At 34.9% G+C, this 11,881-nt stretch overlaps 1 protein-coding gene across 1 annotated transcript; it reads right to left on the reverse strand.

The window, feature by feature from the left end:
• Nucleotides 1–857: 857 nt before the first annotated feature.
• Nucleotides 858–7,413, reverse strand: LOC144558192 (phosphatidylinositol/phosphatidylcholine transfer protein SFH13-like). The gene is made up of 15 exons (XM_078306966.1): nucleotides 7,148–7,413; nucleotides 6,223–6,319; nucleotides 5,715–6,033; nucleotides 5,379–5,478; nucleotides 4,532–4,798; nucleotides 4,098–4,175; nucleotides 3,913–4,014; nucleotides 3,602–3,651; nucleotides 3,402–3,501; nucleotides 3,162–3,275; nucleotides 2,823–2,936; nucleotides 2,258–2,438; nucleotides 1,770–2,158; nucleotides 1,425–1,499; nucleotides 858–1,320 (listed from the first exon to the last, which is right to left on the reverse strand). Exons 2-15 carry the CDS (start codon nucleotides 6,227–6,229, stop codon nucleotides 1,300–1,302), a joined length of 1,917 nt encoding a protein of 638 aa, XP_078163092.1. The 5' UTR covers nucleotides 6,230–6,319; nucleotides 7,148–7,413; the 3' UTR covers nucleotides 858–1,299.
• Between the last annotated feature and the right edge of the window lie 4,468 nt (nucleotides 7,414–11,881).

An 11,881-nucleotide genomic window follows, 5' to 3' on the forward strand; every position in this document is an offset into this window, starting at 1 on the left:
TTGCAATCTTGATATCCACACACTTGACCCATGAAATCGCCAATATACTTGCATAGCGTTTCTTTAGAACTCGGAACAAAAAAAAAAAAAAAAAAAAAAAAAAAAAACGAAAGTTTAGGTTGAGTTTTACTGTACTTTCAATTTGGATAAAAAAAATTAATATATCATGCAAATTTCTCGAAAATGATGTATGGTAATTGGGTAAATGTCAGGTGCTTTTACCTTCTTTGTAGGCCGCAGTGTTTCGACTTTGGAGGTTTCTTGGGCTTGATCGGATAAGATTATCGTCCCAAATTGGATAACACTTGCTGCAAACAATATTTTGGGCCGAATTTGACTGGACCTTGTAAGGATCATGCTATGGGATATTATTTAGGCCCAATAAAAAGAATTTATGCGCTGGGTATAAGAATATATATAATATTACTAATTCATTTTCGGCTGGCTATAAGAAAATATTATATTACTTTGATTTCATAGTATCATATTCATACCAGATGGCATGGAGAATGGAGACAGCTGATAAACAAGAGGAATTGAACAGATGGCAAGAGGGGTACAAATGTGAATTGTACAAGATATGTAGAAGAGGCAGTAGGATGGATTTCAGTCCTGACTCGAGTCAGGTACACATCAAGTAAAAAGTGCTTATCCTTTTTATTGTGTATTGAACAGCATGCTGCTATTTTTGTGTTTTATTAGTGATGTAATACAGTGGACTGCATTTCTGTTGTAGAGAAGTTAGTGAGTTGTTTGGTTATGTAAAACTCGATATAGTCCCATAATGGTCATCGGATGTAAAAATATGGGGTGGTTGTAAAAAACAGTACAAAACTACTCGTAAAAAAAATACAGTACAAAACACAAAACTGCTTTGAGACACCTTAAACCATAGGTAGCTTTCTACATTTCATTTCTACGGCAAGGGGAGCACTTAGATGAAGTCAGATCAAACAGCTCTCCATCCTCCGAAGAGGTCAACAGAAACTAAGAGCTTGCGATGGCAAATGACGCCAAATTTACAACAACAAAATTACTCTATGTTCCTTTCTGTGACCTTTCATTCATATAGTCAGTTGACAAAAAAGCAAGTGGAACAACAAATGCTCCTAGTCCTAGTATGCCTCTAAACCAAAATCCCTCCTGCAGTCAACCAGCTCACATTTCTGTACCAAGAGGTGGAGAAAACAAGAGAGCACAAAAAAAAGGTGGGTCAAGGAGAGATCCGGAGCAGAAGGTATCAAAAGAGATTATCTTGGCGCCATGTTATATGTCACAGACCAACTGTATAGCCTTGTCCTATGAGCAAAACCTCCGTCTCTGCAACAGACGCGTTATTTCCAGATCAGATCTTTTTATATTAGCAAAAACAAAAACAATATATTTTCTTGAAAATTGAAGTTGTATACTACAGAGAGACGTACTCTGAGGCTTGCTTCCTGTGCAGCCTCTAGTGTATCGGCCATCTCCATCTGTTGTATCACTGTTGCATGCAGAACCTACAAAGGCAAAAAGGTAAAACATCTAAAGACCAGCAACATAAAAAAGTAGCCAATACATCTGTAAGCTAACATGCATAGCTAACTGAGAACAGAAAAGGTAGAATTCTTTCTGCTGGCATATTATCCAAAAAAACATAATCCCTAAAAACAAAAGCATAAGATAAAACAACAGAGCAATTCATAAGCTCTCCATCAAATGGCATGGAGGGAGCTGAAGAATTAGTAATATTATAAAATTTAATTAAAAACAATACCCCCCAAACTCACCTTCTTGGTCTTGTCAAGGTCATGCTCAATACACTTGATTCTATCAAATGATTCCAGAAGCACACGGTCTTTCTCCCTTGGAATCTCTGGGGGCTTGTTCATAAGCTGATTGAAAATAGACTCGAGCCGATCAAGCCGTTCCAAGCATGGTTTTACATTCAACTCAGTAGTCTGTCGTACAACTGGCTGATTAACAGCTGGTGAGGGGGACTGTTGAGCTTGAGCCTGCATGGCATATGGTGGTGAATGTACCGGTCTTCTGACTTGTCGAGTAGAGAAGCCTCGAATAATGTTCCAAAGTTTTATTAATAACACAAACATTGCTTTAACAGTATACCATAAAGTGCTTTCACCATGTGTGTCATTTTGCAGAACTGGAACTCGTCGACCTAATATCATCAAATCAGACAAAAAAGCAAGTTTAATCCGTGCCTGGATCACAAATATGCATGAAATTGTGAAGTACAAGTATAAAAAAAACTAGCCACCTGTGGGAGTGTGTGCAGTTGCATTGGACAAAGCATTTCGCTGAATGCTCAGTCGTTGCTCAGATTCATGTGAAGTTGTTGTACTTGTTGAAGTACTCCCTTGAGCAGCATTTAAAGGCTTTTCTATACAAGTAGGTCTGTCATTGCAACTATAGTACGTGGTAGCATCTGATCCACTAACCTGGTCAGCAGTAACAGAACCATTTAAATTCAGTGCTCAGATACAGCATTTTAAGAAAAGATAAATGAAAGGATGTTAGTGGTAGGGTTAACACTTCTCAACTGACCAGTAAACGTTGCAGGCCAGTTTGGTGAGACCTAGATATATAAAATTATATGCCATATTTACAAAGTACAAGATACAATCAATTAGGAGGAAAACTTCACTTGTAAATTCTTGTTTGATACAATTTTTGATGAATTAGCAAACAGAAAAACAAACTGCCGTATATTCAGGTAAAATTAAAGAAAGTGTGTTTGTGGTGTGCATTTGTGTAGTAGTATGAGGTAAAAAGCCCAACCAGGCCAAACTCATCATTATCCATTATTAGTATATAAAAGTTACCTCTTCACGAACAGGAGTAAGACGGGCATAGTCAAAAATTCTAGAAGCAACTGGAGAACCGGCATCATCAACCTCTGGTTTCGATTCACTGTTTGCGGTTTCACCAATTCTTCTCTGTTGTGTTAAAAAAAATGTCTATATTATTATTATTACATAATTGGACCTAACGAACAGAAAGGATTACAGTATAAAACCAGCATGAACCAGAATCGTACAGCATAACCTATAACTAAGAATAACAAGAAACAAACACCAGCCAGTACCAAACCAGGACATTACTATCCATGGTACTGGTACTGGGATTGACAATGAACTCAGTGTAGTTACACAGTTGCATACCGTTCTTCTTGTCTTTAGAGGATCCAATCTGAAGGATGGATCACTAGTCTCTTCTCCACTGGATGCTAGTCTTGCTTCTTCCCTCAATGTAGCTGAATCTATCCCATGCACAAGCTATATGCCGCAGATTAACAAACAAAAGGTAAGCAAAAATAACTTTAGGTTAATACACGCTTTCTTGCAGTAATCCAACTAGCGTTTCTTAAATGCTTCTTGCAATAGTATATCAAAATGAATTACCTTTTGAATAACAGGGTCATTCCATGGTCCCCTGTTAGATTTAAGGCAACCTCCCTGATCTATGCAAGTACATGAGCCACCAAGAAAATCCGGCAATTGGCTGAAAAACAATTTGCTAGCTTAGACCAATGATCAATATTTGATTGATATCACAACATTGAAGAGTACTGAAATGTCATGAATTATATAGTCATAGAAACCTGGGATCAATAGCTTCAAACAGCCTGCTCTGGAACTTGTTACCAAGCATCTGTAAGCAAAGTCAAATAATTTTATTTAATTAATATGAAAACGGTGCCAAAGCAACATGGAAGAGGGAAATAAAATATACAAAAATAGCAAAACAAGAATATCATGTTTGGTCTCGCTGGTGAATATAGAAAACTGAACCACACAAATAGCACACAAGGGCAAAGCACCTGGTTGTTACAGTACAGAGATAGCTCTGTGGCAAGACCATAAGCTTACCTTGATATCTATTTGGTACCAAACAATTAGGAAATTGACTTACATGTATCTTGGATGCAGTTTTGGGGTCGATAAATCCCTTAACGCTGCTCCAAATCAACTTGAATGCAGATCCCGCATTGACAATGAACATTTGATGCATCGTCTGAATTAATCCAAGTCTTTCAATTTATTTCTGATAACCAACAAATTGGAGGATAATCACACATTTACAAAAGTCAAAATTACCTCGGGATAGTAATTGCTGTCTATTTTTAGGACTTGAAATACTAGATCTCTTGCTGTCTTTCCAAAATTCTTTAAACCCTACATTTCTCAATTCCAGGAGACGCATATTAGAAGAAGAAAAAAATAACAAAAAAGGACCTATTGTTGGGACAACCTTTTGTGAGGCACACTAACATCCTGACATGTCAGAGAGAGAACATCAGGAAAATTATAAGAAATGAAACAAATTTTCTAAGCAATTCACTTCCTGCAAGCAATAATTATTACAAGAAAACTATACATTAAAGAAATGGTATAGTAAAGAGAGAACATCAGGAAAATTATAAGAAATGAAACAAATTTTCTAAGCAATTCACTTCCTGCAAGCAGAAATTATTACAAGAAAACTATACATTAAAGAAATGGTATAGTAAAGCTAACAGTAAAAAACGTACCACACCCTGCACGTCCAATATAGAAGTGGTAGAATCAATGTGGCGCTTCACAGCAAGTGAACAAGCAGGAAACCTTTCTTTGAAGGCTCTTTCAAATTCTTGAACATGATACTTGATGTAACGCTCAATAGTGGTCGCTTGTACCACTTTAGCTGGTTCAACCTTGCCGAGCCTCTCTATGTACACAGGTCGGCCCTCCCTATCTACCCCGTGGTACCCATGAGGATAGTGGACTTGCACCTCCTCTAATTCTTCGAAATGAAAATCCTAAATACAAATTTTGGGAAGTACAGAACATAGTAAAAAAAAGTGAACAGCTATATTCTTTAGAAGAAATTGTCAAACATAGAAGACAGGCACGCTAATTTTTCTAAAGAACAAATTGTAAACATAATAGCACAAGTTACTAGGACTTCAAAGAAAATTCATGTTCCTGTTTTTAGTGGATTAAGTCAAAAAGACCCATCTATACTTAAACAAAATATCTTGACTAGCTAATATAAATATAAAATTTGCATGCATCGAATGTAACAAAGGTTCCTAGCATTTTTGCATGGCTACAACTCCCTTCTAAAGAACAGAAATGCAAATTAGAGGAGCTCGTGGAAGTGGGATTTACTCCGGAAGGAATAATTCAAATATAATGAAGGCAAAAATAATTGACTAAGAAATATAACTAATAATATTGCATATGCTTCTGACATAAAACAAGCTAGGAGCTTCCTACATGAACACCACTGATACGATTATATTGTTTTGCCGGTTCTGGCTACTAAAGGCACCTTTTTTGTACACTCAGACTGCAAAGAATATACATAAATCATTGGTACAAAATCTTAATTATTACCTCCAGGATGGTGTCAGCACCAAATTCCTTTCTCCATTTTAGCATCTCACGCCACATTTGGGTCGCCTTATCAACATCAAGCTTTCTGGCTTTCAGAAATCTGAAGGGAGAAGAAACAAATAAGTCACCACTATGTTGCTTCAAATGTATTATTGTCCTTCTAAACAATCTATTAGATTTTCTTCCTGTTTCTGATAATATACCAGGATTGTAAAGTACAAACTGACCAACCAATGGTGTGCACCAAAACAGAGAAAGCAATAAGCAAAAAAATTCAAGGGAAAATAAGTATTGCTACAAGGCATGAGTCCCCAAAAAATTAAAAAAGAAGTTCACCTTAGCATCATGTGATAATCATCATGTTTCTCTGGCAATAAATCATTGAGAACAAGTGTATCTCTAAATGCATTAACCGCTTGTTCTTCTCCCGGATCTCTGACATCTTCAATAGAAATCGAAGGAAATCTATAGTGGACTTTCCTTTTCCCTCTTTTCTTGAGAGAATGTGTGAGTTTGGTTGAGGCATTTAATGCCTTCTTCTTTAAAGATGCCATCTTTGTTCTCCTTCTCTCATCCTCTGAGTTTTCAACATCTGATCTTCTATCTTTTCTGTCATCATTGCTGAAGGATAGTTCAATTGCATCCCCATGATTTCCTACAAAAGTTAAACAGAGTAATTGAATCTTCAATATAAAAAAATGGAATAAACTGAATTTTATAAATTCATAAGAACATTTCTAGCTTTATAAATCTGATCCCAATTCCCAAATAAAGGTCGTAAATAAAATAGCAAGTTACAAAACGTAGTTTTAGCTACTCAAAATAAATTCCAACTTTGTCATACCTGACATTTTTTCAGCCGAGAAGAATGGATATTTTTACCCGTATCCTTGAGAAGTCTTAAATTAAAATTATATGCTTCTTTCGGCACACTTCCATTTCTGTAAGAAGAATATATTATGTTCAGCTTTTCAGACGGTAATTAAAAAGATCAGGGGGTAAAAATGAATAAAGTGAGGCAGAGCCAAAGCCTGAGCAGCGCATTGTGCCGAGACAAACCGGAAAAAGAAAAAGACAGGTCGATTAAAGCCGATTCTGTCAGAAGGTTTAAAACACACAAAATTTAATTAAGAAAAGAAAGAAAAAAAAAAAAACAAAGCTCAGAAACGAATTCAAGTGAACTAAGGAAACCCCAGATAGAAGATTTTTCGTGATAGGAAGCTAAATTCTTTGCTTGAGGCTTTCTAACGGGAATCTATTAAGCTTGAGGGGAAGAAAAGAAACTCAACGTAACAGTAAAATATTGAAATTTATATAAGCAAATAATCCAAAACCCAATGCAGATTGAAATACATAGATTTTAGAGATCCTAGATCTAAATAAAAAGGATTTTTCTCACACCCGTTGTTAGTACATGAAACATAGTTCGAAAATTTACATCAATATTATTATAAAAAAAGCTGGATGGAAGTACCAAATTCCTTCTTTAAGAACAAATATATTTGACAAAATATTATTAAAAACGGCACAGCAACAACGAAAGCCAATAAAACAGCGAACGAGTAAATGCTGCGATATTCGTCTTAAAAATCGAGAACAGATCTGTTACGATTATCGTGATAGAAACCCCATAGTATCAATTACAATCACACAAAAACAAACAGAGAAACAGGATAAGAAAATGGGGATCGAGATCGAGATGAAGATCACAAACCGGCAATGGAGAATCTGGAGGTAGAAGTTGAAAGGGTGAAATTGAGATTCTCTACCTGCTGTACATGCATCTCTGTTTCCCTCTTTTACTTTCTTCTTTAGCTTGCTTGACGCTCTCGGTTTGTGTTTTGAATAAGAAAAATAAATCGGGAAATTCCAGTCGAAGCTCCCTATTAATTCCAGTTGAAGCTCTCTCGCTCTCTCTCTCTGTCTCCCGGGAGCCTCTGTTTGGTTGTTACTTGTTAGAGTGGCGACTGTTTTCTTTTCCTTTCCCTTTTCTCTCTCTTTTTTGTATCTAATTGTTTTTGCGAAAGACACTTTAGTACTTTACCCACTTGCCGTTCTTTACAGATACCTACTCAAAATGACGTGGCTTCTTTGTACACAATTTCTTCTCCGAACTATCTGCTCCTTCATTGGTTATTTTAATTTTGGATAAAATATCGCAACGTCGGAAACCAATTAAATTCCGAGAAATCAATAAAAGAAGTCTAAATTTGAAAAACACTAGTCAATCTTGAATTTACGACAATCACACTACCAAATAATTATAAATCGTCTGATTGGTTCGAATAAAACGTTCAAACTTCGGATGAAATAATTAAAATAACTTTGCAAACAATTAATTTTAGTTGGACACATGGACGGAATCAGAATTTAAGTATACGGGGTCCGTATATTGAAAACTGCATGAATTTGGTTGTATGAGATTTTGTATGCGAAATACCACTGCATAAATATATGCAACCGCATATACAATCTATGCGGCCGCATTTTAAAACACTACCCCCAGTTAAGCTGATGTTCCGCTCCTAATTGGACCCAAAATATTTATTTTTTTTTCAGACGCATGATTTAATTGGAGCAAAAACGTCGCTCGTTGTTTGGATTTTTTTTTTTTTTTTAACTTTTTCTAGTATACATGATGTACTAGATTTTTATGTTCAAAATTGATAAGCATATTGACAAGGCTAGTTTTCTTTAAATTTTAACGTCGAACTTTGATTGAAATTTGTTAGTCATATTCAACATCGGCAAAATCAAAATTGTAAAATACTAAAATATTGTGACATAACTTTTGTAAGAAAAAAGTTTATAACTTCGGGACAAAATTTTTATAACCTCCTATATCTGTGTGGCATGATTTGGTCAAAACCAACAAGAATTTTTTCCTGATAAAAAATTCAAAAGTTCAATACAACGTTGTCTGGAAATGATTTGGCTGAATGAGATTTAGTTTGGAGAAGGAATTAATTTTAGACAAATAAGGCCTATCGAAAAGAGGGTTTGAATGTGAAAATCAAATATGTAATTGGTTCGATTTTTCAAAATAGTTTTTTTAGTGGTAAAAAATGGACGAAGATGTGAAAGTTCTTTTGTGAGAAGAGTGAGTAAATTTTATGTGTTTATAATAAAATAAAAAATGCCAAAAACAAGAGAAAGAAGATAGAAAATAATTTAATTTTCATTTCAACCTTGTTTTTAAATGAGCATTATCGCCTTGCTTAAAACAATACAACAATGAAAATGAAGATAAGATAAAATAATATATTTTCCTAAAAGACTTGACAAAATAAATTACATTTAAAATAATAAACTTGGACGCTAAAAAAAAGTAATTGATAATCACATATTGTGAGTCATACGACAAACATTATCAACATTAGAGACCTCAAATATGTAGAGAATGAAGTTGGAATAGTGGTGACAAGATGGAGGGTATTTTGTTAGTTATCCAATTTATAACAACTTTTGAAAAGAAAAGAAAAAAAAAGGAGAAGTCACAAGATGTAAAGAGTGTATGTTGTTGTATAATTATTTTCTAGTCTTAATAGTATTTTCATATCAATTTTAAATTACTAGAAAAAGCAAAGAGAAAGTTCACGGTGCAAGTTTTCATTCTGCGCACAAACAGTTTATTTATCTGATATTGTATTAAGTATCATTTGATAATAGAATTTGACAAATTCAAATCATCATTACATTTAGATTGTTTGATTAATATTAAAGCACGTACTAAATGTTATGTGTATTTTATAAAACAATGTATATCATATAGATTATATAAAACAATGTTGGATTTTCTATTTAATTATTTGTAAGATGTCAGGAAATTAGCATGATCAGATTAAAACAAAGTGTTTGATGGTTGGTTTGACTGTTTTACTATTGTTGTGTCTGAACATATATTCCTCAGTCATCTGGCCGAGTGCGATACTGTAATTAACTGTTTCAGTAATGAAACGGACTTAATAGCCTCTTTTTAAAAAAAAGAAGAAGATTAAAACAAAGTCAAGAATCTTTTATTTACCTAGTATGTTTATTTCTATATTAAAATGTTGTTTCTTTTTTTTTCAATTTTACTATAATCAACGCACAGTTAAGCATTGTAATATATACTTTTATCCAGTACCAGTGTATGTCGTACTTCCATGCAATGCTCTCCCTTTAATATTTTATCTGAATTGTAATGTTCAGTGCTCCAACTGATAGAGTCTTGATTGTTGTATTAAAATTTCAACATAAACGTATTTTCAGAAGAATAGAATAAAGATGTAAAATGCACGACATCAGAGGAAACCGTACCCATAAAAAATATCATATTATAAATTATGAATAGTTCATTGCGGAGTGCATCGGCATTTTAGTAATATTCTTTCGACATGCTTTGGTAAAATTGGAGAGTGCACTTAACAAGCGAGCCTGGCGAGGGCTTTTAATTAGTGAGGTCCAATTACGTGGATGCTGATTCAGAACGAGAGAGGTCGGTGGACGCACACGTGTCGACCATCCGTTAATATAACTTGAGCGCAGTTTGTGCTTTTTGTTACACGCCAAGTCTTAAAATTTCGATGGCAATTGGCAGGTCCTTTTCAGGCTGATCGGGTGGACCAACGACCCTTTGCTCCACGACCCAAATTATCGGAATTTACGCACCTAGATTTTTTATTAATTTTTAATGAGACAAAACTATTGTTAGTAATAATTAAAACACAACTAAATCCTCAAAGGCACACACAAACCGAACTTGCTTCTGAGCCGTCAATAGTCTAAATGATTTTTACAAATTTTGTACGATTAATTGAGGCACGGAACGTCGGAACTTGGTTTGAATCAAAAATTTAAATTGATTTCCATTTTAAAAAAAAATATTTGTTCCCTTCTGAGCCGTCAAATTCGATATGATGCTTTGGTAAACAAAAACCTACGGATCAAAAGGCACACCTTTGTAGTTTGTACGATGGACAAACTTCCCGATGCGTATTGTCTCCAGAGCCTATCAGCGCATAGCCCGGTCGTACTTTTGCTTTTTTTTATTGAAATATAGCCGTGTCGTGTAGGCTCTTTCTTTTCAGTCAATCCAAGGCTCGGTCCGGTCGTACAAGCGCCTGGGGTTTGATGTACGCCGTGCCAAGTGCCAACGGCCAAGCATGCATAACTTGGCGGCCTAACAAAAACTAGTTTAAGTTGGTTAGCCATTCATTTATCATTAGGTTGCTTCTTTTAATCATCCCTGTTTCTATAGGGCCTATGTCCCTCGCGAACATTCGATTTCGTGGCGGGTTTTGATTGGTTTCGAAAAAAGCTGCTGCTGCTACTCAAGGATACGGTGGATTGGTGTACTGAACCAGATCCATCTAGACGAGGCAGATCTTTTGTCACGAAATAACAGCTGTCTTATATGTAACGAACGAAATACTAGATTCAAAACCAATTGATTTGAATAATATCACTTTTATATCTTGCCACATAAAATCATAGATATAACAAGGATGATTAATTAAAAGGTACCCATGCCCATGTTTGACCTGTGCTCGCTCCACTATTCGACTCTGCCATGGTTCTTAATGCAACTGCAGGTCTGTGGTCATTTAATGCTACTTTAGTTTGGTAATACATTCGGATCATGATTACCCCATTGTTTGGGAATTCGCATCCTCTGCATTAACTTAAAAAGCAATTTTTTGAATTAATGTACAATCAGCTTTATGATTCGTGCAGATATGCATTAATATTAAGTATTCTTATATTATAGACGAGATCGGATGAGCTCCGTTTACAATCAAACGATCGAGATGTATAAACTCAAAAGATACCCTTTTGAGTTCATACAGATGATGCAAAATCATTGTTTTGGGGGGGGGGGGGGGGGGGGGGGGGGGTTATATTATCTTTTTTACTCATTACTTGTTTATCCATTCTGCATTGTATCTTAAAACATAGATAATATAAGATTTTTTTTAGCTTCTCGGATACATATAAGAATAACAATCTTTTGAAGTTATCTTATTTATTTTCATGTAAGATAATAAAATAAAATGATATATATATAGAGAGAGAGTCGCTAATATCAAAACGTTTGCACCACGCCTCCCGTACAGCCAAGTCATTTTTCGATTTTTAAGTCCAAATGATTGATCCAAAGCGTTAGATGTGATCTTCATATTAAAATGTGTTTGGAGACCAAATTTTATATATTTTGGATTTTTTTTTTTACTATTTATTAAGCCACTTTGAAAATCGCTGATCGAACAGTAGCTTATGATTTTACTGTTTGGCCACCGTTAGATCAGTGATTTTCATAGGCTTAATAAATAGTAAAAAAATTCCAAAAAATATAAAATTTGGTCTCCAAGCACATTTTAATATGGAGATCACATCTAACGGTTTGGATCGATCATTTGGACTTTAAAAATCAAAAAATGACTTGATTGCAAGGGAGATGTGGTGCAACCGTTTTGATATTAGCCACATTTTAATATGGCTAAATTGCTACCGATAGCACTTCG

The sequence above is a fragment of the Carex rostrata genome, chromosome 8, assembly GCF_964058835.1.
Source record: "Carex rostrata chromosome 8, lpCarRost1.2, whole genome shotgun sequence".
In the NCBI taxonomy this organism is placed as follows: domain Eukaryota; kingdom Viridiplantae; phylum Streptophyta; class Magnoliopsida; order Poales; family Cyperaceae; genus Carex; species Carex rostrata.

Bases quoted from the DNA above. Each gene is read 5' to 3' on its own strand.
- LOC144558192 (XM_078306966.1), bottom strand. The intron at 4,799-5,378 runs GTAATAATTAAG...ATTTGTATTTAG, and splicing joins GTGCTGACACCATCCTGGAG to GATTTTCATTTCGAAGAATT. The intron at 4,176-4,531 runs GTACGTTTTTTA...TGAGAAATGTAG, and splicing joins TATTGGACGTGCAGGGTGTG to GGTTTAAAGAATTTTGGAAA.